General features: G+C 35.7%; 1 protein-coding gene across 1 annotated transcript in view; it reads left to right on the top strand.

The window, feature by feature from the left end:
• The window catches only part of LOC100370378 (adenylate cyclase type 8-like), a 139,434-nt gene that overhangs the window by 93,584 nt on the left and 18,167 nt on the right, over positions 1-27,683 (top strand). The window contains exons 4-6 of the mRNA XM_085507528.1: positions 25,919-26,068; positions 26,653-26,789; positions 27,330-27,441. Of these exons, the coding sequence (XP_085363654.1) occupies positions 25,919-26,068; positions 26,653-26,789; positions 27,330-27,441 (399 nt within the window). The remainder of the gene's footprint in view (positions 1-25,918; positions 26,069-26,652; positions 26,790-27,329; positions 27,442-27,683) is intronic.

Here is a 27,683-nt window from a genome sequence, read left to right as displayed (position 1 = left end):
CATCAATATTCAAACAATTAGTCCCTGTGTGAAGGGCTCGCCCTCGTGCATAGTTTATTTATAACGTTTTGAATTTGGAATTTCTTCAAGAAAATATCAAGATGAAGTCGGAAAATACCAATTTTGTTAAAAAATTTACCAACATTATCACAAAGAATAATACCAACAAGAATAACCAAAACCACAATATTTGAGTTTGAACTCAAAACGCTGTACTTTGACACATTACCTTTTCAGTTGAGCAAGAGCGATAAAATATAGTTTCTTCAAGTGATTGGGCAGTGTTTGTACCCGAGGATAATCATAAAGTTGTGGTGTGGTTCATATTGAATCGTGGATTATGGATACCAGATTGTTTATATACTAGTTAAAATTATATACATTGTTTGTGTGACCGAGATTCGGTTTGTGTATTTCCATATAGTCACTGTGTGGCCGTGTTCACAACAAGCCATTTAGAACTGACTTGCCAGTTAGCATGGTCGAATGGTTAGCCTGCTCGCCCGCTGTTGTGAGCCGTTACAACGTGTGCGTAAGTTCGAATCTTGGCGGTTTTTAAAGCGGGAGGATCGTTACCTGCGCACGCGCGGGAATTGGGTCCCAAGCGACGATAACAACACACGCTAAAAACGTAAAGGCTCATGGGTGAACGCTTGTCTGTAAACAATGACACGCTATGGCCATGTGACGCGTGCGTGGGTGACGACTCAACCCATTGACGCTGCAGTTCGGCGTCTTCTACACCGATCTGACGCATATCGCGCTAGGTGTGCCGGGAGTTTGTTCGAAATTTCGAACGTTTCGAAGTCAATCGTCGATTGACACGTATTTTACGGATATATTAAATCGTTTCAGAGACCTGTTTACTAAATAATGATAAATGAAACTTAGAAAACTTGTAAGAACAAACTGGGCCCAAATCGCGCAAATTGCAATAAGTTTACGCTGCTAGAGTCTGGTTCGGATGGAGTTCTACGCGTGATTTTATTGCGCTCAAGGACGTTCTATTTTCGAACTAGTTGAAACCGGAAATAACGCAACTACTTTCGAACTTCAAACACAAATTTGATTATCGTTATTATGTGTTAGTTTGTGTTATTTCAAAGATTGAATTATGTATGACAATAATATTCAACTCTATAAACAATATTTCACTAAAATATGTGATTCAAAGGCAACCCAAATTGTAAAAAGCAATATAAAGTTCCGCGTATAAACACTGTTGTAAAGAGGCGGCGGAGCGGAATTTTAGCTAAAATCGGCTAGTAAGGCGTCATATGACACAGGTTTGTGCTGGGACAGCGCTTCCGGTGACGACACAACGGACTCAACCGCTTTAAGTGAATGTTTGTTTGCTTGTAATTGTTTCTAATGCGATCGTTCCAATTGGCCGCCATGTAAAACCAATCACGTCTGTTGTTACAAATAACATATATCAGGGAACCAATGCACGCGATGGCGGAAACGAATGGAGCATTATTTTAGAAAAGAACTCAAACTGCAGGGTACTTATTCTTGCTAATACCTCTTTCTTAATGTCTTCATCTTCATGTAGTGGCAATAGAGTAAATATTGGAACAGATCTGGTGTGGCTGCCATGTAAACAGCTGTTTTTTTATGAATGATTCTTTAAACTCAAAAACAACTTTAATTTTTAAACGTTTAACAACTGATCATATTTGTGGAGAGGTATGTCTCTTTTCACCATAGAAACGATAGTGCTTCAATGATTGTCAGACAACTCCAAAAATTACTGATGAGGTTTCATGATTTTTACAAGGAGCTGTCTTTTGAACATGAATCAATCGATCCAGCATCAGGAGAAATATAAACCCGGTTGTCATAATGAGAATAATTTTTTAAAGATTTTTTTGCCATTGTCAGGTCGAGTCACTGTCTCATGGTTGAATTAATATTATTATTCAAAACTCGATTTGGTCTTTTGTTTTTTCTTTAAACGAAATTAAAAGCTGATATCAATATCACAAAAATGTTTTGTCAAAAGAAGACTAATACAGTTGGGTAGAGGGACTACTAACATTACATATGACATAACATGCCCGTGTCTCAATCTTCAATTTTCACCTTTCTGATATATCGATTGATTGACAAAGTATTTGAATTTGTTCATATAAAAATGCCTGAGTACTCACAGATTTAGATGCATAACTGGCCCAATGGTTTCAAATCGGAAGCGATGTAAATCTCTGTTAATGCAAAATATGTTTTCTATAGAATAATTCCCAATTGCCAATATTTTTGAGCAAAATTTCAGCCAGAGAAAAGGTACCTAAATCTGTCAACAAATGTTACTTAAATTGTGTTCACAAGCAATATCTCTGAATAGTCTTAAATACGAGATTCCATTCACTGTTAAATCACTGCCTGTGTACTTATACATACTTACATAAAACAACTAGATGACAAATTATGCTGCTGGGTAATCCGCTCTTTGCTCTATAAATAAGTATATTTAAACCAAAATTGGAATAATAAATAGAATACTAAAAATGATGAATATATCCTTGCTTTCCAATATAATGCGATATACCATTGATCATGAATGTTTAGTTTATATCGAACAGTTTTTTTTGTGAGGTGACAATACATGCCAATGATGATGAAAAGTGGTTATGCAAATAAGCTCGGGTGTCCATTCCTGTTTTATGTATTTCATTGTCTAATTACACGATATTACAAGCTATTTTTTTTGTTTCATCCGCATTAATTTTGAATTCAATCGCTCAACTCAAAAATAGGCGATGTGCAAAGAAGCTCTGTAAAGATTATCTAGTCATAGCCATAGGGACTGATGTATTAGAAAAAAAAAAGTTTATTTTGTATATGTATTCCAAATGACGTCACAAATGACGTCTTAGTCGACGTGGATGATAAACATGAGAATACAAATCATTCCGCAAAACGAAAGATACATTTCACAACCCCTAGAGGCGCCGGCAAAACCAGGCACTGGCAAAGAAAAATGTTGAAAACGCATTGCTTGCTTTGAGCTATTTCTGAAATCTCTGTGTCTTATCGCCAGACCGCACTGACAAATTCATTTTCAGTAATCATACATTATAAATAAGTGGCATAATGACGTCACTGATCGATGAGCTGCCTTTGCCGGCAAGCATATGCTATTGGCAGCCAATGCGATGAATATGCATTAAATGCGAAGTCACGTAAAGCAACGGCAATGAATATAGTTCGACTTATAATTGTTCCTGGTACCTTGTGTAATTGGTAATGGAAATCTGAAACCGACTATATGTATTTTGGGAATGCATTTTATCGATTTCCTGCCACAGATTTTGCTCTTGTTAAAGATAGTATTATCGGATAACTGTTGACCACGTCGAGAATGACGTACGCCAGATACCCAAATATTCACTATGTTCCCCGACCTTACAAGCTTCGCATACATACATGCTGCGTGTGCAATGTAAATGTTATTTCAGTAAAAACTATATGCAATCCTGAAATTAAACGATACACATTTCAATAACCGAGTTAGTTATTATGTAAATATAAACTGTCGGACTATATAATTAGTTTTTCTAGACGTTGTCTTGATCAGGAGGTTTTGTCATGATAAGTAGTGTTTGTAATGTGTACTATTAAACACAATTCTATTAATTTATTTTTAAATCGAAATCTTCAGACATCTCTGAGCGGTTTGCATAATCAACTTAAAATTATCTATATATGTCATTGTAAAAATGTTGGAACTTGAATCTTTTACGTGATTTTTTTTTTGTATTTTGGGATGCACTGTTCGATCAAATCTCACTCTGTTGTATTTTAAGAACTATACACTATTCTAATTTGAATATTCTGTTGTTTGTGTAACACAGTCAAACATGAATTGAAACTACCTGCTCAATTTTAAAATGTAAATTTTGATACGGCACAGTGATTTACATAGTCGCATATATTCTTCATTATAAGTATACAAGCTGGTGAAATATTATGCGACAACTCTGGTAAAAAATAGCAAATATGCAAATCGGTGTTTAACAAGAAATTCAAATAAATTCAACACCTTATATGCGATTACTGTAAAATGACTAATTTTAACTGGGTTTAAATTTTCCTGATTTAGCATTTCAGGCATATTCAATGGGTTTTAAATTCACGGTTTTATCATTTAGATAATGTTCTATGCTCAATTTTACATATTCAATGGATTCTTTTGGTGTTTTAATCGGAGAAACGTGGATGTCAATGTTATTAGTAACGTCAATAATAAGCGTTAGTGAAAGTGTATTCAATAGTATAGTATTCAATATTACAAATGGATTCTAAATAGTTGCATGGATTGCTACTCATTAACTTGGCGTCAATCCTGTTATTCGGAATTATTTACTCTAAGAGCGTATGTATGCTGTCGAATAAGGAAATGGCGATTGCTACGGAGACGCACGGTACCGTTGTCGAACTGGTTCCCGTATTCGGACGCTTATGTTGTTGCGGTAAAATAAAGGCAAAATGTCCTTGTCCAATTTCTTGACCCGTTTATACAGCTACAGATAGGTTTCAAGAAAATTATATATAATTATATTGACCGTTTTCTCTGTTTAAGATCAATTAAACGGATTACATTTAAGAATATGTTATCATGCGTAAACATGTGATGTACCAATTTTGCACATATTTAAATGCAACATTATTTGTCAAGTTATTCATATTTGCATATGTTATAGTCCATTTGTATATATGAAAGCCAACTACCAACCTCACGTTAGTAAACAATGTGAGTATATCGACAATATGACAATAAGAACAAAGGCGTTTTTGAACAATAAATTTAAAGAAAAAGGAATTCAAGTCGCATATTTATCTTATTGTATTTAGTCATGCTATCATGGTTTTAAAATGCTTATATTATTCCATGATTGGCTAAGCATGTTCACGTGGCGTCCGCGTGTCCCAGTGTAGCGTTATGCGTGCGTGCACGTACCGGGGCTGTCGGGCGTTCTGCACTTAGCATTACCCGGAGTGTGGATCTAAGAAAAGTCAAAACAATTATAATTACAAGTAACTGTGTGCTCGCCAAAAGGCTCTCCCATCTAATGTTCAAATCATAAAAGCAATCAGAGAAATTTATATATTAGACCGTCACAATATCACAATTCACTGTTATCTAGAACGGGTTTCACAAATATACACAGAACTGGGTGATGCATCAATTATTTCAGTGCTCCACGTTATCTTATAATCAAAATGTTGCCGCAAGGTGCCACGTGGACAATCGGTAATAATATAATTACAAACGAATTTACAGAAATTGCAACACGCAATTTGAACTGTTTCGCCATTCCCACTGCGCTACGCCGAGTGTCCCGGAGGAATGGCTTAAAATGGCATGTGATTAGCACGGCCCTGCAGTGACTGGTAAGAATAGATACAAGCTAATCTCGGACATTTCAAACAGCGTGCAATATAAAATACATAACAAGCAATGTATTCATATTCGATGTAAACCTACTCAGTTAAGTTTGCCCTCCTGACAAATCTGTCAGTCAGTGTCGTTTGAGTAAATAACTATATGCACGTGCAAGCAAACATGCATAAGTTCCAGCTCGCAGCAAATCACGATTACAAATCCCATGTCACATACATACATATGTTAGGCATATACTGATTGTATATAAATATAAAAACAGCCTTAGATAATAACGATAATGTTTTGTCTTAAAATATACTTCTTGGCACAACGTATATCTGATTCATTAACTCCGAACAAAGTATTGACATATTGAGATATGTCCATGGCATAAGAAACAATGCATGGTAAAATGCCATGACACCAACAAAACCGACTCTTTTCGCTGAGTGTTAAACAGAATAGTGTACGCAGACCACTTATTAGTCTCTGTTCGGAAACCGTCCGTGAACGAAGCTTATTGGTGGATCATCTTGCTCGCGTCCGTCCGTCCGTCCGTCTGTGCGTTCGTTCGTTCGTTCAGATCTGTATCTCGGACAAGCCTCGGTCGAACACATTCGAATTTTGACACACAAATAATATATCCTATATATAAGCACGTTCTTTCGTTTCATGATCTGATTCGATTTAAAATTAAGAATTTCTGCCATTCGGGAACCAGATCTCGGTTGTGTAATATGTATACATACATTGGACATTATGGATCCTTGATGAACGTCATTTTTGTTTTCAGATTAAAAATAACTGATGATCATTCCGTTTTAAATAAATTTTGTTCCGCCGCTGACTCTCTCATATGCCCTGACTGATTATGTTTAAACTTTCTTTACACGTCATACATCTTTTTGCACATATTCATGTTCATTTGTTTAACTATCATTTTCAAGCTGATCGAATGACAGGCATTTTGATGTTAACAGATTATTAAATTAACGGAATCTTGGTCTTGTAAGAATTGATTTTACACATTTGACAATACGTGACCTCGATGCATATCATTTTGTTTGTTTTTTTCAGATCGCATACAAAATGGTCGATAAGTTTGTTTTAATGAATGTGCATTCTAAAAATGTAACTCTGACATGCCTTAAGTGTTGAGAAGTTATCAAAATTAAATATTTCTGTCATATCAAGATCTCACGAACAGCTATTGTCCGTCATAATTGAACATTTATATAACGGATCCATAATGTTTTTTTTTTTACAAATGCTGTTTTAGAGCCATGTCACTGACATACAATGACTGATCGCATATCATACGTTTTACATACGTCTTGTCAATTTCTTCATGTTCTGATTTTAAAATGGATGATTGATTTCATTTTTTTTTCACTATTGAACCAATGATGACTCAATTTTCTCTACATAGTATGAACAATATGACAGTAACGTTTTTTTAGCAGCAGAGTAGCATTCTAACATAAAATTTATATTTCTTTCTTACGTTACATTTACACCGATAAATTCATTCATATTGTAACACATATACGTATGCTTGTCTGTGAAATACATAATAGACAGGCAGTTCAGTTACTGGTGGTACATTCTCACTGAAATCGACGTGACAACTCAACACTGACAAATATCTATCCGCGCATTACTACCTAGAGCATCTTATGCATAGCAGTACATTTAGCGTTTAAGCTAGCCCCAGTCAATTAGGTGCTCCGAACGAAAAGAAAACAGTGCCTTGAAGGTATACCGTATTTCACTTCGACGTATCCTGTTAAAATGTAACTTATCGGATGTCATGAAGGTCGTCAGCCTCTAATATATGCATCAAGCAGGTTTATAAAATGAAGAAAACAGCCCATAAATGATTACTAAATAAAACATTTTAACTCCCAGCGACCCTTTGACATTTCAAGTGAAATTCGAAAACGAGTATTTCTTGTCGGTGATTATGACATTTCCGGGCGGCTCCCGGGGAAACAGGTCTGAACAGCGAATAGTCACTTGTGATTGAGACAACAGGATGACATCTCGACTCACACTGGCGGTTCTGACTACTTTGATAAGGTTTTTTAGTCGTCTTGTTCAATTTGGTCAACATAATTGGCAATAAGATACGAATTAGGCAATCCACGCAGCGATTAATTGTTTATTCACTATGCGGGTGACGGTGACGTACGTTTCCTCTCGACTTCGTGAGCTGAGGACGGATGCAGTCGAAATACATTCGCGTTGTCAGGGTGCTCTCTTTGGAATTCGCGTAGGGACGATGTTGCTTAATGAAATTAACCTTGGCGAGTTTATGCGAATTGTTGAAGAGTCCGCACATGTAATTCTTCTAGTTCCTTCAAAATAAAACCTGGTTTTAATAAAATAATAGTTATATTTGTATTATAATTCAGATAAATGTATCGTGTATTTCTGGTATATACGCGCGTATTGTTACAACAATTACTAAACTACCGATGTAATTAGTGATATACAGGTTCGAGAAGTTACGTCTTCACACAAATCCATACTTCACTTTATCATGGTCGTCGGACCGTGAGTACAATCCGCTATTTGAGCCTGAATACACACACACACAAATACGATCGACCCGTACGCCATATGTGCGGTGTGACTAACTGCGGACGCCATAGTCACTGACAATTACTCATTTCTCTTGATCAAACCCCGCATACACGTGGTTTTACTTTGAGTGGGTCAATCCTAGATAATGCATAGATATGTCATGTTTTTATTTTACTATAGTCCCAGGCTTTGTAATTCGCACACAAAAAATAATTACGAGATACAACGGTGCATGAAGCTGTCGTCTGCAAAAAAAAAATATTAGAAAAAATATTCTTGTTATGTCTAAAAGGTACATTCACAAAATGGGTGACTCGCTAGAAGATATTATTTAACACATCCGTTGCTTGGTAAAAGTGCATAGTTAATATAAATATATTATATAATATATTACATTATATTCACTCTGTCTAACGTAGCATACACTCAATGAACGTATTAAATTAGATTGTCCTTTGCAAGTTGATTGACCTTATGAGAAATGTCATACTGGTATTATCACTCAGCCTGATTCAAATATTTAATAAAAAGGACGCTATTTCTTTAAAATTATAATTAGCCGCGCACTACTTACTAAATTATGCACATACAGCGACTCTTGTAGGTATCTCTTGTCAAAGAGATATCCCGCAATTTCCACGTGGTTCTTCACGCGTGTTATCACTATCCGCGATAACATTTGTACTTTGTAATTGTTACGAACGATGCATGGGTCGTAGTAATAGGGATATGTCTGCCTTTCATGACCACGAGAACCAACCAGATTCACGCATTATACAAATAAACATATTCTGTGCCGACCTGCTGATATATTCGTATACCCCCCCCCCCCCACTCATCCGGGTATTTTCCTCCCGAATTTACCTGATTTACGCCAATAACTTGTCAAAGGAACACGATACGAGGCAATATTCATGAAATTTAGTTTGTCATGTTTGCGTTCACTATTTGACTGTCTCATTGGAAGGAAACTAGGATTTTGTAGCGATTTCATGTGATTTCCAGTCGCTCCTGTCGTGAGATTCGCCAGCAAACTTAGCCTACTCGCTATGAGACATTCAATCTACGTACGCGGTTTGTCTATCTAAAGAATCTGAGAGTCGTGGACTTTGCCGTTTGACGACACGGCTTTGTTTGATTTTGTTACGTATTTTGTGTGTTTTGAAAGTAAAGTATATCGATATATTATGTACAGTGTATTTGTTGAAAGAGAATGGTGTTGACATAAACCAATACTCAAGCACTGTTCAGCGCCGTGTGCACCTCGTTTCTATGTTCTAATAAGTACTGGAACGCAGTGTGGCGTATAGCTGAGCACAGCGTGGCGCCGGGTATGTTTGTCAAAATTAATTCTTCGCCAGGCTGAATCTGCTGATATTATGTTTATCAAAAAACAACCACGAAAGTGAAAAAGTCTTCCAACTTGTATATGTGTAATATGCACACATGCATTCAGCTCAGTGAGCTTGACCTGAAAGAGAGCCATGATTATTGTTTTAAGATTTATTCGGTATAATAAGAGAAGGGTAAGATTAATTTACGTTTTTTCAGGAAATAGAATGAAAGCTCTATTTAAAAAAAAAAATCTTTTTACACTTTACAGATAAACAAACGCTTAATTACATTTTACATGTTTATAATATTTTTGATAATTTGTGTTTAAGAATCAAAATTGGAAATTGCGTACGAATTACGACATTTAATTCGGAAAATGCTTTATACGCTTACAAAAAATAAAATCTTTGTACAAATTACGGACGAATAAAATAGCTTATTACGGTTTACACCTTGCCCTTGTCTACGAATTTACAAATGTTCACCCTAACAGCGGTGGACATACAGTTTTAGAGACCCGAAGAGCTCATTGTCTGAAGGTCTCTAAAACTGTATGCCCAACTCTGTTGGCGTGAACATTTGTATAATGTCGCATACCTTACCGAGGTGAAACTAACGCATCCAAAATGGTGGTCATACATTCATTTTGTAACTTAGTAACTGAGTAATATAAAGAGGTATTTGTTATTAATATATTATGTCTATGGATAGCGATAAACTCTTAATAAGTGAGTGAATGTGCGGTCAGGTGCAGCCAGTAATATAATACAATGACAGATTATCAGATTCACGAATTCGCGATTCGATATATTCATATGTATTGTATTTGCCGATAGAATTGTGGATTAACTAATGCGTTCACGCAGTGTTTTTTGTTAACTGTGAATGCCGCATACATTCATACGTAGAATGCTCTGTCGCATAACATTGAACTATAATACGATCAATTCAATTAATTTATACAATAACTGTTTAAGTTTTCACACGTTAATGCAAGAGGTGAAATCTACTTTGAAACAGTACACCTACTTTTAAGTCATGGGTTATTTTTACCCATGTCTAATCCAGGTTATAAATATGTGTAATAGTATTTCTTTATGTCTGTGGATCGTCGGACAGGTTCTACTTTACGGCGATTAAGTCGTGGTTTTCACACACTTATCTGTGGATCCTTTCATATGTGTTGTATCGTCGCTTGTGCAAGTTTATTATTTCCACGTCTGGGCTTTTACCTTCATATAAGGGACTCGGTCGCAGCGTTAACTGATTGCCAAATTTACCCACAACTTCATATGCACTTCGCATTCATCATACACATTTTTCCATTGTTTTTGTTGCATAAATATTTCATTTCAACGTCATCTCACGTGCATGTCTATGACTATCGGTACAGTGGTTTCACTTTTTTGGGTTTCATTTTTGTCGCCATTTATATATTTCTTCTCTCACAATTATTCACCAAAGTAAAGTTATGCTAACATCGTCAACCACGGCATCAGCAGACTCGCGAAAATTTACGTTATGTTATAATGTGGTCAATACAAAAAGTTGGAGAACTCGTTTAAATGTCGTTACTATTAAAATTTGTGAGCAATCAATACAATTCATATAATAATGATTATTATTTTTTTATTTCTCAAAATCACCATCTGACTACGCATGTATGTTCTGTATTTGACGTGTAGAAACGCGTGAAATACATTACTCAATCAAAGATTATACGACACGGTAATGAAAATCCGATAATCGGATTGGCATAGCACATCGAAGGGGAAAATAAGCACAGACTTCAAACTTGACACACATGTACCCCACACGACGCATAAAACTTGTTGGGGAGAAAAGGTCAAAGATTAAATTTCAAGGTCGTAGCATGTGTTTTTATGCTATAAAACATAACTTCATAGAAAAAAAATAACCAGTGCTATCAGAACTGCTCCACATGTTCCCTGTGAGAAAGGTTTACAGTACCAGTTAATGTATGATTTGCATATAACTACAAGGCCTTCAGACAAGACAAACGTACTCCTCGTGCGACTCACAGCACCTGGGCGCATTTTCGGGTCAAAAGTTCAAAGTCTCATTATTGATATATATTTGCTCAGTATTGAACTAATAGGTGTAATCGCTAGGAGCTTCAAACTTGAAACACGTGTTCCTCGTGCAAGCCACAGGGCACGACACATTTCAGGACAAAAGGTCAAGGGCACAGTATGTTAATGTGTATTCGTACTTTGTAATATACCTACATGAGAAAAATAGCCAGTGCCATTAAAATTGATACACATATTCCCTGTGTCACAATATGCGTTGATATAACTACAGGGGGAACAGCCAGGGCCTTAAGACATGGTAAATGTATTTCACTTACAACACCCAAGTTGACGCATTTTAGGAACAAATGGTTAAAGAACATGGTCACAGTGTGTGTTTCAGTGTTGGGCGACAAAGGGTGATAGGTAGGAACTTCAAACTTGGTACACGGGTTTTCTATGAAAATCACATTACATAGCTAGTTAATGTTGGTATGAATGTAGAAGTAATCTAGCGCTGGTTGGCATTTCCTGCGAATGCTATCTAGTTGTAAATACATTTACTACAACTGTAATTGGAGTGTTATATTTGATTCATCGGCAGTTCAGTTCAGTTATTTCGACAGTGGCGATTTCAGTACTATAGTTCATTAAAAGCATTGTGTCGCGTTTCACACTGGGTTCGAGAAAACAGTGATGTAAGAATGGCAATCTTTCATATCTTTCATATCGTTCATATCTGGAAGTGGGTGTCATTCTTGTTGAAATCATATGTAAATTTCTTGTAATCGAACAATGTATTTTACACGCGTTGTACACGTGCATGCGACCCGCAAGGCATGGAGTTCGATGAATGTAGCACTTTCATGTCAACAAATGACGCACATAATTATACGAAAAGCCATCAATAGTGGGTATGCTCTTATATAATTGTCCGCTTTTCTGGACATCTTCGATCGATTTTGCTGTTTATTTGGCGACATTGTAGCGGTGAAACAAACAAAACTGCGTATAAGAGACACTCAACCACCCATAAGGTTCATGTCAGCACAAAATGGCTCATAACCAAATATAAACAAACCTCTGTGTTTAATACAAAAACGTTGGTCATACAGACATAGCGCAACTAGAAACAGAATTATACGATTCCCGAACCGTCATTATCATCTTTTGGAGAATATTAATTAATTAACTAAATGCAACTCGGACAAACAGCACAATGAAAATATACAGGGTGGTCGCATTTCTATCAATTATGCACATGGAGATACGCAAAACGTTGTGGGTAGTCGGATTAAGTTTTACGTATGTACTGTAACAAGAGTTAGGCGTAGTCAAGATTGAAAAGGCGCTATAAACATATATAAACATATGAACAGTTCGTATTATTTAACACGCGACATGCAATCCATTCATTAAAAAAACATGTTAGTGCACTATATGTATATTAATCTCAGAGAATCGAAGTGGGAAAGGACACGTTAGAATTCCTAAATGTATTTAAAGTCACTTCGAATACATGCTCTCATATTGGAATTGCTAGTCATATTTATTTTGAATTACCATCTACGAGACATAATTCAATTAGTGGCCCCATCGAATAAACAGCAATATTTTTTTAATCGCGAAAACGAGCACTCTCTCATTTATATTCCTATATTAACTGTTCTTATTACGAACTATATAGTGAATTGCCAAATAAAAATGGGACTTAAATTCGCCTGAAAAGAAACCGCAGAACATGAAAGCAAATAAGTAACTGAACGACGCCTACACTTAAATGATCATGAATTGAATTGATGTACAGTACGTCTTACGGTACAGTGCACTCACCTCAGTGTATGCCGTCTAGACAGAACGTGTGTCAACTGTTATTACGTAACTAGTTGCTCGCGTGAATGCCAGAGTCTTGGTTACACGTATGTATTTCAATGCCATTTGCCACTATATTATAGTAACGCATTTCCGATTAAATGAACAACATCAATATGCCATGTACAAAAATCATCAAATTTTCTTCATCAATAGATCATCAATAGATCTTGAAATGCCGTGGGGCATTCAAGTTTCATCGTTTTCCATGTCGCAGTGTCGGCACCGTGTCGGCGACTACGGAAAAACGGGCGGATATATACGTGTCGTCTGATGCTTATATACTGCATGATTATATACATATAGAACGCAACTCGACCCGAATAATGTTTGATATGTTAGTGTGCAGAAAAAGATGACGTTTGCTCGACATCTAAATAAAATTTGAAGTGAATCATTAAGAAAACGCCGGGGAACTCCATTTCTACAGCTCTTCTTCTAATAACAACTTTATCAAGGATTTCTCCCTACACTCGTATTCTCAGTGTTGTAGTGCACGTTGTAATATGTATAATTTTTGACTAGGCACATTTGTGACCAAGGTATAACGGTTTAAAAGCCAGCTAACGTTTACAACAGTCATAATCACGTCAAAAAATATGTTTCCGATAAAATGATATAGTAATATAATTAGCATATAATTAGTATATAATTTGGTAATTGTTTCACAAAAATTGAATTTATCTTGATATTATCTTCCCAACACAAGTATTTAAATGCAACACAACTCGGCCTATGTATGTACTTATGCCTTGGTCAAAATACAATGTTATTGATAAATATGTTGATAAGTTAGGTGTAAATCTATTAATAAAATGTTTTTATCCTCCAAAAAACCATAGCAGTAACATTCATATTTTAGTATGAACACATCAAATTATAGCCAAGGTAATATATTAAATTTGCATGAAAATGACCAATCAGAACGGAATTTATTATATGCGAGGTAGTGTGCTCTCCAGGGCTTATAATTCAATATGGCGCTCCGAGGCTGGTCCTTATTGATTATTAGCATATTGCAGTTATAATAATTTACTATTATGTTGTCACTTCAACGCAGTTGATGTTTTGATGTAGATTGACACATTAGTACAGAAGCAGAACTCCCATATTGTGTCAAAATATATTTGAAAATGTATGTGTAATACCAATAGTACAATAATGCGTGTACTAGGCATTGTATAATGAATTCGTATTCACTGGCTATATGTGCATTAAAGAACGGTGACTCCAGATGTCCAATCAATCAATAATGTAGATGTTGTAACCGATAACTTGGATTTCGTGTCTCTTTGACAAGTGTCAACCGTCACATTCACGATGTCTAGGAAAGACGGGATACAGAAGTCATGCGACTATCAATTTGGCTTGAGATATGTTTGTTCATAGAACGCATCCGAGTTTTGACCGTAGAAATCGTCGCGTAGCGCGTATTTGGACGTGACGAGTTGAAACGTGATTCATTTTAAGCATGTACGTCATTGAAATTACTCTAAAATTCCGAATTGTAATTCTATCCAATCCTGAAAAACATATGAAACTAATTGTACTGTCACAGATTTAGACTCAAATAATCATATTCTAACAAACATCACAGTAAAAATAAATTCATCTTCATTTAATGTCCAATTCATAACCAATAAAGTTGTTTCATAAGTTTAAGGACACCCATTTTGCTACAGCTTGCTACAGCGTGTAGTCGTGTTCCAATTGTGTCATGGTTTTTGTTCACCTCACGGCATTTTTATACATGCATGTTTAGATACAGTATGATGACAATTTACCCACGCAGAGTGCATGAATTGTTCGTTCCGAATGAACCAGTCTAAAGAGCCACAAACAAACGAATTGTAAAATACAGTGTTGGTTGTTAATAGATTTATTATTTAAAAAAATAAAACGACTTGTTCAGCGCTATTTGAAAAACTCTCATAATGGTCTTCGGCACACACATCAGAAATCTCCATTAACTGCTATTCCCACGGGAGAGTTTGGAGTGCCATCGAGTGTTTCAACAGCTCGGCTCAATAGGATATCTACGTATCTCTTTGCTTGAGTGCGCACATTCGAATACGCCATATGGTGTCGACAATGCGGTGCCTGTCTTACTGTCACGCAATGTAGTTTCAAAGCGGTGAGGATTGTACTGGCAGCATGCTATTACTTATTTTATGCGACTTAGGGGTCTTAATCATTATGCAAATTGTTCAAGGCAGCACAATTGCCCCTATATTGCATGTAAACAAACATTGTATTTTACATGCGTTGTTCACCATATCATTGGACCCATAGCGAACGCGACGCGGTGGAATATAATAAGAACATACATTCTTTTTTTATAAAAATTGTAGACGTAGTTTACAATAAAACCACCGATTAGGCATAACAACGTAAGTAAATACATAATTACAAAAATAAATCACGATTGATTGTATAAAGCAAAGTTAAGCTTTGAATATTATTATCTCATTTGGACATATTTCTAACAATGTTTTTCCATTGGCACAGTTTTGGAACAGGATCAGATAATGAGTTATTGAATTTCATTGTTGTCCTCTTATAACTTACCATTAATTGTACATATATGCTGTAGCACCGATTTACTTTTGTACATTCGTTTTAGTCTCTGTGTGAAAACAGATTATTGTCTGGTTCTCATCACAAACGTCGACGAAATCGGTTAAGTAGTTGCGCAAGTTTGAGTGTACAATAGTATTGAGTTCTAGATAGAACTATTTTTAACCTCATAATCGCTTGGACCATCAATGCAAAGTAGCGTATTCAAATTATGCGTTCAATATTACGTAATGAACAAATTACGTGATGTTATTGATGGAAATAAGTTGCAAACTTTTAAGGTCAGTTTTTAGTTTTGGTAACTTTTGCGTGTGTTTCAGGTCTACTATTATGGAGACAAACGTACAATTCTTGTAATAAGTGTCGGTCCATTTAAAATTTTGACCACATATAAAAATCACAATTTTTAATACATATTGCGATTTAAAATCTTGCCACGTTACGCAATCTCAACTAAGGTTTGCAATGCAGCATAAACGGTTCGTTTAGTGATCACGTATTCAATGCGTGTTTCGTTTGCGTGTAGGGTCCTTTTAGCCATGTGTTCCTAATTAAGTCTATAATATAATATTAAGTACGATTGAGTTGGTGACGCCTTCTCGACATAAAAATCCTATCATTTCACAGGCAATGCTGCTCAATCGAGTAGAAGATCAAACAAAGTTGTGACGATCGATATCTAAACTAGCTAATTAATGTTAGTGCATAGTTGAAAGACGGTAACACGTACAGTTGCCAAGATCCGCTGAGATGTATTCAATTATAATTAGGAATGTTGAGTGTTTACGTACTAAATGTACTAACCATTTAAATTGCCAATGTTCGCACAGACAGACCAGCGTTCTAAGTTTTTATCAAGTGCAGGAAGAAGGTCATGTCCGATGGGCAATTATCTCATTTTCAAGAGCGTTTTCAAGATTTTAATAGCGTTTTAAACAAATACATATATGTCTGCGTACCACACACATTCTGTGATCTATAAATAAGTATGTATTTTTTGACGGAAACACATACATTCGTCGCCGGAAATATACTTGAACTAAACGAACACACTCATCCCTTGTCTAAGAGCATTACTCTAACTACCGCGGACTATAAGGGTTGTAATTATTGCCATTATAATCAGTGGAAGACTGGTGGATCATAAATGATATGAATTGTGAGGCTACCGCTAGTACACAGTAAAATGCTTTTTCTCAAAAGAACTGATAGAAAAAAAATGTGAGATATTCTCAGTCAGTGAATTCTCGATCATCGTTCAGAACTGTTAAATGCGAGAGCGAAAAGTTGTCTACAAAGCTCTAAGCATTTATATTTACACAACGTGTCATTATGACACACATGTATCCTTTACCAATGTGACATTCGCGAGCTGAAGGAGATTCATTATCAGATAAAAGTCGTTATTTCAAAAAAAGAATATTTTTTCGAAATTAGAAAAGTTCGTTTGATGGGCTACATAATAATACAATATGTATCATATATGTATGTGTGACGATTTTTTTTGCGGATAAATAATTGCAAAATTATTTTTTTATATATATAAAAACAAGAAAAAAAGGAGGTATGATACAAGAGCAGATGAACGCATTAACTAGATAAGTGAGACACGTTTTAGGATGAGCCGAGTTGTATTCGACTTAAAATCCATGTACGAATATAAATTTCGGGATAATACATTTTAAGGCTTTTAGTGCTTCCTGCAGAAATCCCTAAACGAATTCCGTTGTAGAAGAAGGGGCAACTCCCCAAACGGTTCATGCTCTCAAAGCATTATAAAATTGCATAATGAGTGAATGCAGTACACGTACGAGTGTTGTACATTTCTGAATGGACTATCACTTTTCTCATTAAATATGCATACTAAAATTATGCGATAACAGTCAACCTGTGAATATTCATGATTCGAATGACCAATGACGTAATTTGGGATGAAAGGTCAGTCTGTAAGTCCTAACGCCCCAGTGGTTTGTAACTCTTGACAGGCAAATTAATGAGAACTCACACATATTGTATTTTATTCGTCTGTGACCATATTAAGGACATGAGTCTGACCCTAAAACATGATATTAACAAAATATTTAGTTATACAAGTCCTGTAATAGAGCGTTCTCATTGATCGAGAAGAACTAGATAGGTTTTAAGACAGTTATACAATGAATTCCCCAGCATGCAACCGCACCATCCTTCAACATTACTGCAGTGTATGTTACATTTTTTTTCACTAATAACCTACTGGTTTTGGTGCTGAATATGTTTTAACGTGGTCAATTATTCATATGGAAAGATCACATGTTCTCGACATGTGTAACTCAAATAACTTAGTAGCGCGGGAGAATAATGGATCTTTTCAGAATATTTTCGATGTGTGACGCAAAGTAATCAATGTTTGCTGTGTTAATTGCATGATACATCACGTACACTGACAGAGTACATGTCGTGTAATACAATACAGGTGTACACCTAGACATCTAAGACTGAGTGTAATTCAGCCACGTAGGGGTTTGTTATTACAATACATTTTGTATGTGGGAATCTGTGTTCTGGGTTGTGACTTCAAAACTGCAAGAAACTGGCAAACCGGACGTTTAAAGTTGCATTCCCGTTCTGTATGATCCACGGAAAACCTCTCACCAATCCTTTGAAGCATCAACAGGAAACATTATCCAACGTAATTCTGAAACATCAAAATGTACACACGCAAATGGCATTAGGTGAAAATTACGATATTGTTTTATTGCACACCGTTATCATGTTTCTGTCAACTACAGATTCGTGTCAGTGCTTTAATATTTCAGAACTTGAACTAGATTCAATGGTAATCACAATACCCAGGAAAAGGTGTCCTGTATATAATTTAAAGTTAGAATGAAAATTTAGAATTACATAAAATATTTTCAAAACAAAATGCGTATTTTGTATTATTAATGCACATTCTATAATAATTATAAAGATACACTAATAATTAATATACTTTACAAGCGTTCAGTAATTTAAGTATAAATATGAATGCGAGTTTCTGTATTGTGTACATTCATTTTTTTTAGAACGCCGCTTCATAAAGGAAGGTATGGTGATAACGAGTATCTGTGTAAATTCATTCTAAAGAAGCACGAATGTTTACAATCGCTCGTAAAAAACGAGAATATCAAAGGTTAAATCACATTGCCGTGTGATATGAAATGCGAAATGATCTCGTATATTACATAGAAGGGCATTGGTAACGGCAAACCTTGCAATATTGAAAACAACCTGTTGAATACCATAGATTAATGTTTCCCGTCGCGGCGAGGGCGATTAACGATATTACACTGCCACAAACAGCCCATTCCGCAAACAACCTGGCAAATAAATAGAAACGCAACGCTGCTTTATTTCTAATAATAAATTACTGTCTTAAGGAAATGGTAACTGTGATATCCTGGTAACGGTGCATTGGTGTTCGTTTCCGACCTTGGTATGCTGCTTTTAACATATTGGAATCTATTCACGAACCTATTAAACGTAAAGAACGGATTGTGAAGCGTATAACACGCACAAATGGGGATTTATTACAAAACGCAGAAAAATCATATGTCAAGGTTAATGCTATCATGTAGTGTATAGTTTCACAGTTTACCACCTGCAATTTTCTGTATGTATTGTTTGTATATTGGTGATTGATATCATATATATATATAAGGTTGTTATTATAAAGCTCATACACCCATGGTGTTCAGTTTGCATACATTAATTCTAGTAGTACCAAGAAGCCATTCTCCAAATATCAGTAGTCTAGAAAAAAAAATGATGGAATCACAAACCCCCACAAACAAGGGTCTCATACAAGATGCACGTGAAGTGTAAGCATCCGCTGCTGACATGCTACACCCGCCGTGATGTTTCATAGTCATGTCAGGGGGAAATGTCAAATCTAGTTTACTGGACAACCAACCACACAAAGTCACAAGGACAAACACAAACACGACCACATAATCTGTCAACAAACAAATCTGCAATCATGTTACAGACAGAAATTCCATAGAAAGCCACCAAATCGTGATGTGACAAAAAAAAAACTTCTTAAATGCACGTTTAAGTCGAGGAATCAGAAACCCTTGGCTTATCAACTTAGAGCAGTCAATAGCCGAGATTTGGCCAGAAATCTGAATACCTAAAACATGCTCTCGAGTAACTCACAAGCCGTGAAATATAAACTCTATAAGCTGGTGATGTAGGAATGTTGCTATCGATATATGGAAATTTCACAATAGCAAAATTAAAATCGTTACGCTTGTCACACAGCCTAGTATGCAGTTTTCCACTGATGTCAAATTCAAGATATGAAGCAGAATTCAGTGTGTCTGTAGTATCCTTAATTTGAAAATCATTATGATAAATAGCATGTAAATAACTACTGAACTGAGGATTTTCAGTGACAGAACATCATCAATATAACGAAATGTGAAATTGAAGGAACAAGCCAGTTTCTTGGCTCCATTTTTCATTAAACCTTCAATGAATTCCGCTTCAAAGGAATACAAAAACTAATCAGCAAGCAAGGGGGCGCAAATAGTGCCCATATGAATACAAATGAGATCAAATGTGAACAGTATGCTTGTTCTTTTTTTTCTTTTTTTTTTTTTCCAATTTAACTTTAATTTATTAAGTAGGCTCTTCCGGGCAGTGGATTATTAATACATAATGATGGTCGATGCCATTCACGTTTTTGTGTCGGAGGCTGTTTTCTACCCAACAGTAGTGCAATTGCATACTAGCCGCCACGTAAGTGCATAATCGCCGTCAGTAAATGGAATTGAAGGTCACATGTTATTGCACATGTAGTACTTCCCTCATTTAGATATTAAGTGCTCATTTAAAAACAATAGTGTTAATGCACGTACCGATTTTCAACGGTTATACGGTTCGCTACTTTTTCGAAAATGCAATTGCCAAGTGTTAAAACGGCCGTCTACAAAAAAATCGACACCGCCCAAAATCATATTGAATAAAAAGTTCATGACTTCTACTGAACTTTGAACCCAATTATTTATGTTTTAACTTGTTCTAAAAAGCATTGTAAATGCATTTGTTATGAAGTCTATTTGTTGCTCTATTTAACGAGATCGTTTTAATCTGGTAATGAACAACCGTGTAGATATCCTGCTAGGCAAAATAAATTTTGCATCGTTTTATTTACTGCGTTGATACATGAATATAGCATTCTCCTTGTCCACATCTCGCCTTTGCATCGATAGTGATGGTGTAACGTAATACTCGTGTCATGTCAATTAATTCCACGAACTCCCCAGCATTCCGCAGATAACTAATGCATAATCAGTACATGCATCGATGTCTACATGTTTTTAAAAAAGGGATGAGAGTACGGTTTGGATTGTCTTGTAACCTTATATTCTCTTTTCTGTATTTTGTTCATACTGGACGAATTGCGATCATGATGGTTTATTTATATATTCAATCTGTAAAAAGTAAGCACAGAAACTATCAATGTTTGATGTTTAATTATTCATCAAATCATTAGATTATTTAAGACAGTTTGTTTTTCGCAACAACATTACAATTTTTGAGAATTTCTTTTGTATATATTATTATGTTGGAGCCGCTATACAATTTCACACTCGCAAATACTCTTTTCGAGAAAAACAAAATCACCGATTATTCTTCAATGGCATCAATTTCAAATTACGTAAAACTTACTTAAATTTGTTTATGTAGCCTGTTTTAAGATTGCCAGTTACAGTAGAGTATGGGCCATTAATCGTTTTGAATTAGAAAGAAAGGTCTTATTTGTTTTCGGGAGATTTCGAGGTATTGGGGTACAGATTGAAAAGTGTACGCTAAAATATGTGACTCTGACTGAATATATTGAAATTACCTCCGGTATTCGGGCGAATATTAACATTAATTCTAAACGTCCATTATCGATTACTGGCGGAAATTCAAATTAATATTTAAACCTCATACTATTTAACGCTAAATGTCCGTACAAGGCAAGGTACAGTTCAGATATAGCGTTGCTGTAATGATTTGTCATCCAGTCTCACAGCTTTGCGTTAGAGTATTTTATTTCAGAATTCAATTACGAGAACAACTGGAAGTCATTATAAAGCAATTCATAGTGTACATATACATGTACCATACACTACTTTTCTTAGAGTCATCGCTAAATTATTATGTATCTTCCATCCACCATGCGTATTACTAGTACGCTTCAGTATACTAAATTATGTGCATTCAATTTCATTTTATATATTTATACCGAGTTTGTTGTAAGTTAGTCTATAGGGTTTTGTTTTACCCACTATGTCATTCATTTGCCAATGGGGGGGGGCAAATCAAAATAAATCAAAGAGCAGTTTCGTATTTCTATGATTGTTTCTATTAAGGCGCCTTATTACGAAAACATTTTTTACTGCTTACAAAACCAGAATAACCAATTCCATGTATATGTGTGTTGAACTGCAGAGGGTGTATTCAGCTGTCCCAACTTTTCAAACATCGCTAGTATAAGGATGCATCATCCGGATTTTGGAACTATTTTGGTCAAGCTAAGCTCTATTTGTAAATTAGTCCGGTTTTCCGGTTTATTGTCCATGGGCAATTACGCGGACCTCCTTCTGAAAAAAACATCTAAGTAGGTAACTTAGTAAGAAACTCATTAAAACACGTTTTTTGTTATCGTCAAATGTATGTATTAACGCGGATATTACATTCAACATAATCTTCACAACACTACAAATATAAGTCAATTTTACTAATGGGGGGATTAGAGTAATCGTGGGTATTGGAATACACCATACTTAACATAAGGTTGTAATTACTTTTTGTTTAAATATTTCTGTGCTAGTCGACATTTCCGGGATTTGAATGTCACTGTTGTCTCTTCTGACTTTTATTGGACTTAAACCTATGTGTGCTGACATGTAATGTATTTTGCCACAGAAATCATATTACATGATTGGGACAACGTGACAGGGCTGACCGTTTTTCTATCATAACGGTTAATGGCAATTTAAACGGCGGTGGTCATGGTCGTCACGCCGCGCCCTGTTCGACGCGGAACAAAGCGACGTACGCAACGCGTGTAAATTACATTGTTTGTTTACATGAAATTCGAATACACGCCGCGTGGCGACCACCGCGTATTAATGGGTTATCCAGGCATCAACCATGCTCGGTTAAACACAAGCCCCCGTGAACCTTTATCATGGTTTCTTCAAAGTCGTATCCGTTAGTGAATGGATTTAGTCTTTCTGTTGAGTCTGTGGCGCACTCAACCAGAGTAGGGGATCGATCGTTTTTTGATGTTCAACCATAGGTGGAATTTTAGACCACTATGCTACGAGTGTCCGATTGAGACTATATTAAAAAAATCAAATTGAGGTATGCATTAGAGACAAACAAATCAGAAGTAGATATATTTCTATAATTCAGAAGATCAACTATCGATTGAAAATGTATAGGTGTTTAGCAGTCATAAAATATGATTTAAGTGTAATAAATAAACGTTTCATGAAGGATAAATTAATGTTTTTATTCTCTTCTTCGTTGTATATTGTATTGATTCGCAAATCCAATTTCAATTATTCGTGATTTTGCGTTAAACACATGTACTCAATCCCATATATATTGATTCGTTGTTGCTTCAGAAAACTAAGGTTATTAAAACGGTGAACACCGAAGTTTTGAAGATATGTACTCGTTGTGTTCGTTTCCTACTTCAATCCACAAATTTCCGATTTGTTGATTGATTTGCTCAAAGGGTCGTAACCTGCCTCAGTCGATAACGATAGTTAAGGATTCCCCGAGATGCATGCGAACAGAGAGTTTGTGTACAGCCCCCTGAAGTGATTAACTCCGCGGTGCAGATTCTGAAATGTGAATGAACACGTTTCACAAATAAATATGTTTTCAGTCCCGAATGCCAAAATATGCATTCTAAAATGATAATTTCATTTGCATAATAAAATGCAAAGATTGAATAATGTCATCAAATAAGAATAAAAGTACGCTTAATAAAAAATCGCATGCGCAAAACTAACTAACCTAACATTTGATTGGGTAAGAAAAAAAATTTGTATCTCCAAACTTTTCGAAGTATCGTGTGTGTGTCCGTGATTATTTATTGATCTACTCATAAAAGAACTTTGATTCTTTCTGAGTTGTTGATAAGAATAAACACAGGCTGGTTCACGTCACTCCGTTATTTACATGATTTCCCCTGTTTTAAAAAATACTAAAAATTATTACATGGACATGTGACTAATTTGCATAGTTATTGGCAAATGATATTCATATTTGCACAAGAATGTACTTTGGAATATTCAAATAAATACAAGCATAACATATAGTTATAAAAATGGGGTGGCAAAATACAACATCACGTAAGCGTTGTGTATCAAGCACATTAACAAGTCTCAATTTCATTTGCACATTAATGACTTCCGTATCTGTAGAATACATGTAATCATACCACAAACTACATAGCGTACTCTTTCAGGTCAATGTTACCATTTTATTTAGTCAAACTAATGTAGACTCTGTTGCAATTGTGGCCTTTTATGAACTAGCTTCAGGACTTTAAGTATCATTATGTTTTTTTGAAGCTTCTTCGATTTCGTTTGTTTATTCAATTTAAGGTAGCGAGACTATTATTTGTGTTGAAATTTACGATTTGCACATTTATTTATTAATTGATGAAATGCACTATAAACTTTCATATGATAAAGTCAACATAACATAGAATATCATGTAAGTTGGTTAAAATGTAGATTTTCTGAAGGGAAGCAAGGCAGCCTCAGTAGTGTTTTCCAAAATCAACAACACAGGTTTAATCTGTGTGCCTATAAGTTTCAAAGATAAACTCAAGACAAAGCAATGTTAGGATGTGTTATCAGTAGCTATCTGACACACAATGAGTGTTTCCAAACATTTGAGTGGTTTGTCTCCGCCCCTGTTTGTTTCACAGATTAGTCATTTACATATGAATGTGTCAGACACAAGGTCACACAGCCACTGAAAAAAATCATTGATTTTGGTGTTTTCATATGCCGAATTTATTCAGTTATAGCTATCCCATTTCTTTATTTTTTTGGTTTCCAATAGCCTTGCACTTTTGGATGTCCCTACACATGTTAAAACAGACCTTGATAGGAAAACAAATTGATTGTGCCGATAAACAAGCTTGAAAATCTTTGCTGTTACTTCATGACGTTTTCTAGGAGTTTATGTTTTTCAAAATACAACAAATAACGTAAACTTATTGTCGTCGGATTAACACCAAATTTTCACAGCTTTAAGGTGACAATGAGAGGAACTTGAATGTGTCCAGACAACTATTTCATCGATTATTTACTAACGAGTTGTGGTTTGAGTTGGGGGCAATGCGACTAAAACAGTAATTGAAATTCAGCAACTATTTTTTAAAACCCGTTGCTTGAATAAAACTGACCAGACACATTCAATTTACCAGACTATTGAACAACTAGGAAAAGTGGAAAAAATACTTCTTATCGCCAGCATAAATGCGTAATTATTTTTTTTTCCAGAAAAGTAATTCTTCACCTTTGATTGAGTAACGAGTCGTAGAATGCAGATACGGGCATGCAAAATACACTTGTGAAAAGCGTGAAGTCTGGCGATTCTAAAAATCTACTTTCCCGGGTCTATTTGTAGTCATTTAGTCACAATTAGAAGATGAAAACAAGTATGCAAATAATAGTCCCGCTACCTTAAAAGGCGGCAGTCGTCGTGTCGCGTCCTGTTCGATATGGGATTCATGGCGACGTATGCAACGCGTGTAAAATACTTTGTTTATTTACATAAAATTCGAACACGCGCTGCGCGACGACCACCGCACTTTAAATACCAATTTAAATACGAACTTATGAAGAATGCCTCGATTATGCGATGAAACTCTAAATGGCAAGTGACTACACGCCAGAACGAATATATCGGTGTAAGCATTTATTTCACTCCGGATCCTTTACGTCGTTTTTACCTCACGAGCGTGCTTCGTATTCGTCGCTGGTAGATGTAGACATATTTGGTGAATTCAATACCAATATCCTGCCAATCAAACAACATGAACATTTATATATCCCGAATAATATCTGTTTTATTTCAGTGGGCTGCAAATATTCTTCTTCTTCTATGCACTAATTTTGCTGGCATGTACACAAACTATCTATCTGACAGAACGCTAAGACAAGCCTTCCTAGAAACACGGAGATGCATCGAAGCTCGGCTCAAATTACAGAAAGAGAACGAAAACCAGGTAACGCTATGTGTGCATGATTTATTTGTATATTGCTCTGTGATACAATCTATTGCAAAATGAATAAATTTCTGGGTATTTTCATTTGTGAGTAGGCTTCTAAGATAATGCAGCGGCAATCAGTGTAAGTAGTTAAACTGAGTCACAAGAAAATGGACAAATACAGATTTTTCAAACACGCATGTATACGCAATTTTTCTGTGAGATTCAAAAGTTATCATATATTTGCCTCACGCTTATACCGGAAAGAAGTGGATTTCAGCGTTACTTTTATCAGAACAATTTGGTCATGAGCACCGGCGGTGAGCGATGAGCCTTGTGAAACATGCTTTATATCTGCACTCCTTACAAATGATGTGTTCATTTCCGTTTCCATATTCACGTTTCTCATTTGCAATGTGATAAACAGGGGTTCTCCCGCGGCGTTCTACTAGTATTAATATAAGTTGAGTTCGAAATGTAAATCTTACTTTCCAAAATCCCTCTTGGACATTTAGAGCCACGCCGCAATATAAACCATTAATTTTGGACGTTTTAATTTGTTGTCGACTGCTAACTCTTTTTGTATGAACTGTATCTACTAGCAACGACTCTTGCTCTCTGTGCTGCCCAAGTTCGTCGCCATAGAGATGATAAATGACATCGCTCACGAAATGGAAGAAGACAGTTTCCTACCTGCTCAGTTCCACAAAATTTACATCCACCAATACGAAAATGTTAGGTAAGATACAGATTACAGATCGGTTATGCTTGTCCGTCAGGTGTGGTGTACTATTCAGCCTAGAAAAAAATATGTGTATCGCTTCTGTCTGCCAATAAGAAGTGTGTTTGGAACATTTATGAAAGTGAAAATGAAAATGTGCCAGTTTCTTGGTTGTAGAAAATAGCAACAAGTTTAATTCACCAAGGTAATTAATTTAAATAAATATAACAAATCCTAATCGGTTTCAAATCCCAGTGATTTGATAAACAGATTTATTTCATTTCCTGGTCTTACTTTTCATGCAATTAACAGTGGCTCTATACATCATTAAACTTAAGATCGTTTCACTTTCTGTAGCAGCTTATGTCTGTCTATTCAAAACATTGGATTATGGTATTGAATTGCTGTCTACGTTCATATTTTATCTGTTGATCGTTCTAATTCCAGCAATCAGTGTTACCATAGCAACACATACTCGGGTCGATATATCATTGCTTTTCAGAAATCGTTTTATTCCGAAATAGCAATGTTTTAACTTACAGCGTGTTTTTTTCACAGTATTCTGTTTGCGGACATCAAAGGATTCACCCAATTGGCTTCCAAACTTCACGCGCAGGACTTGGTGCGGACGCTAAATGAATTATTTGCAAGATTTGACAAGTTAGCGGAGGTAAGACTATTACAGGAGACTGTCACGGTTAGTACAGGCATTCGTGCACGTTATTATGTCGTGATGATTTATGTGGTAATCTGGGATTTTGTTTGCTATTTTAGTAAATATTAATGCAATATATTGTGAGTGAGTAACGGATTAAAAGCACTTATTTTGTACGAATGTGCTACTTAATATCAGTATAACCTATCACTGTAAGAAGTTTAATGCAGTCTGCTTAATTATTCCCCGGGGCCGAA

This window comes from Saccoglossus kowalevskii, chromosome 14 (assembly GCF_978046115.1).
Source record: "Saccoglossus kowalevskii chromosome 14, keSacKowa6.1, whole genome shotgun sequence".
Taxonomy (NCBI): Eukaryota; Metazoa; Hemichordata; class Enteropneusta; family Harrimaniidae; genus Saccoglossus; species Saccoglossus kowalevskii.
Note: the sequence above shows the minus strand (reverse complement) of the source record. Positions and strands in the feature narration are given on the sequence as shown.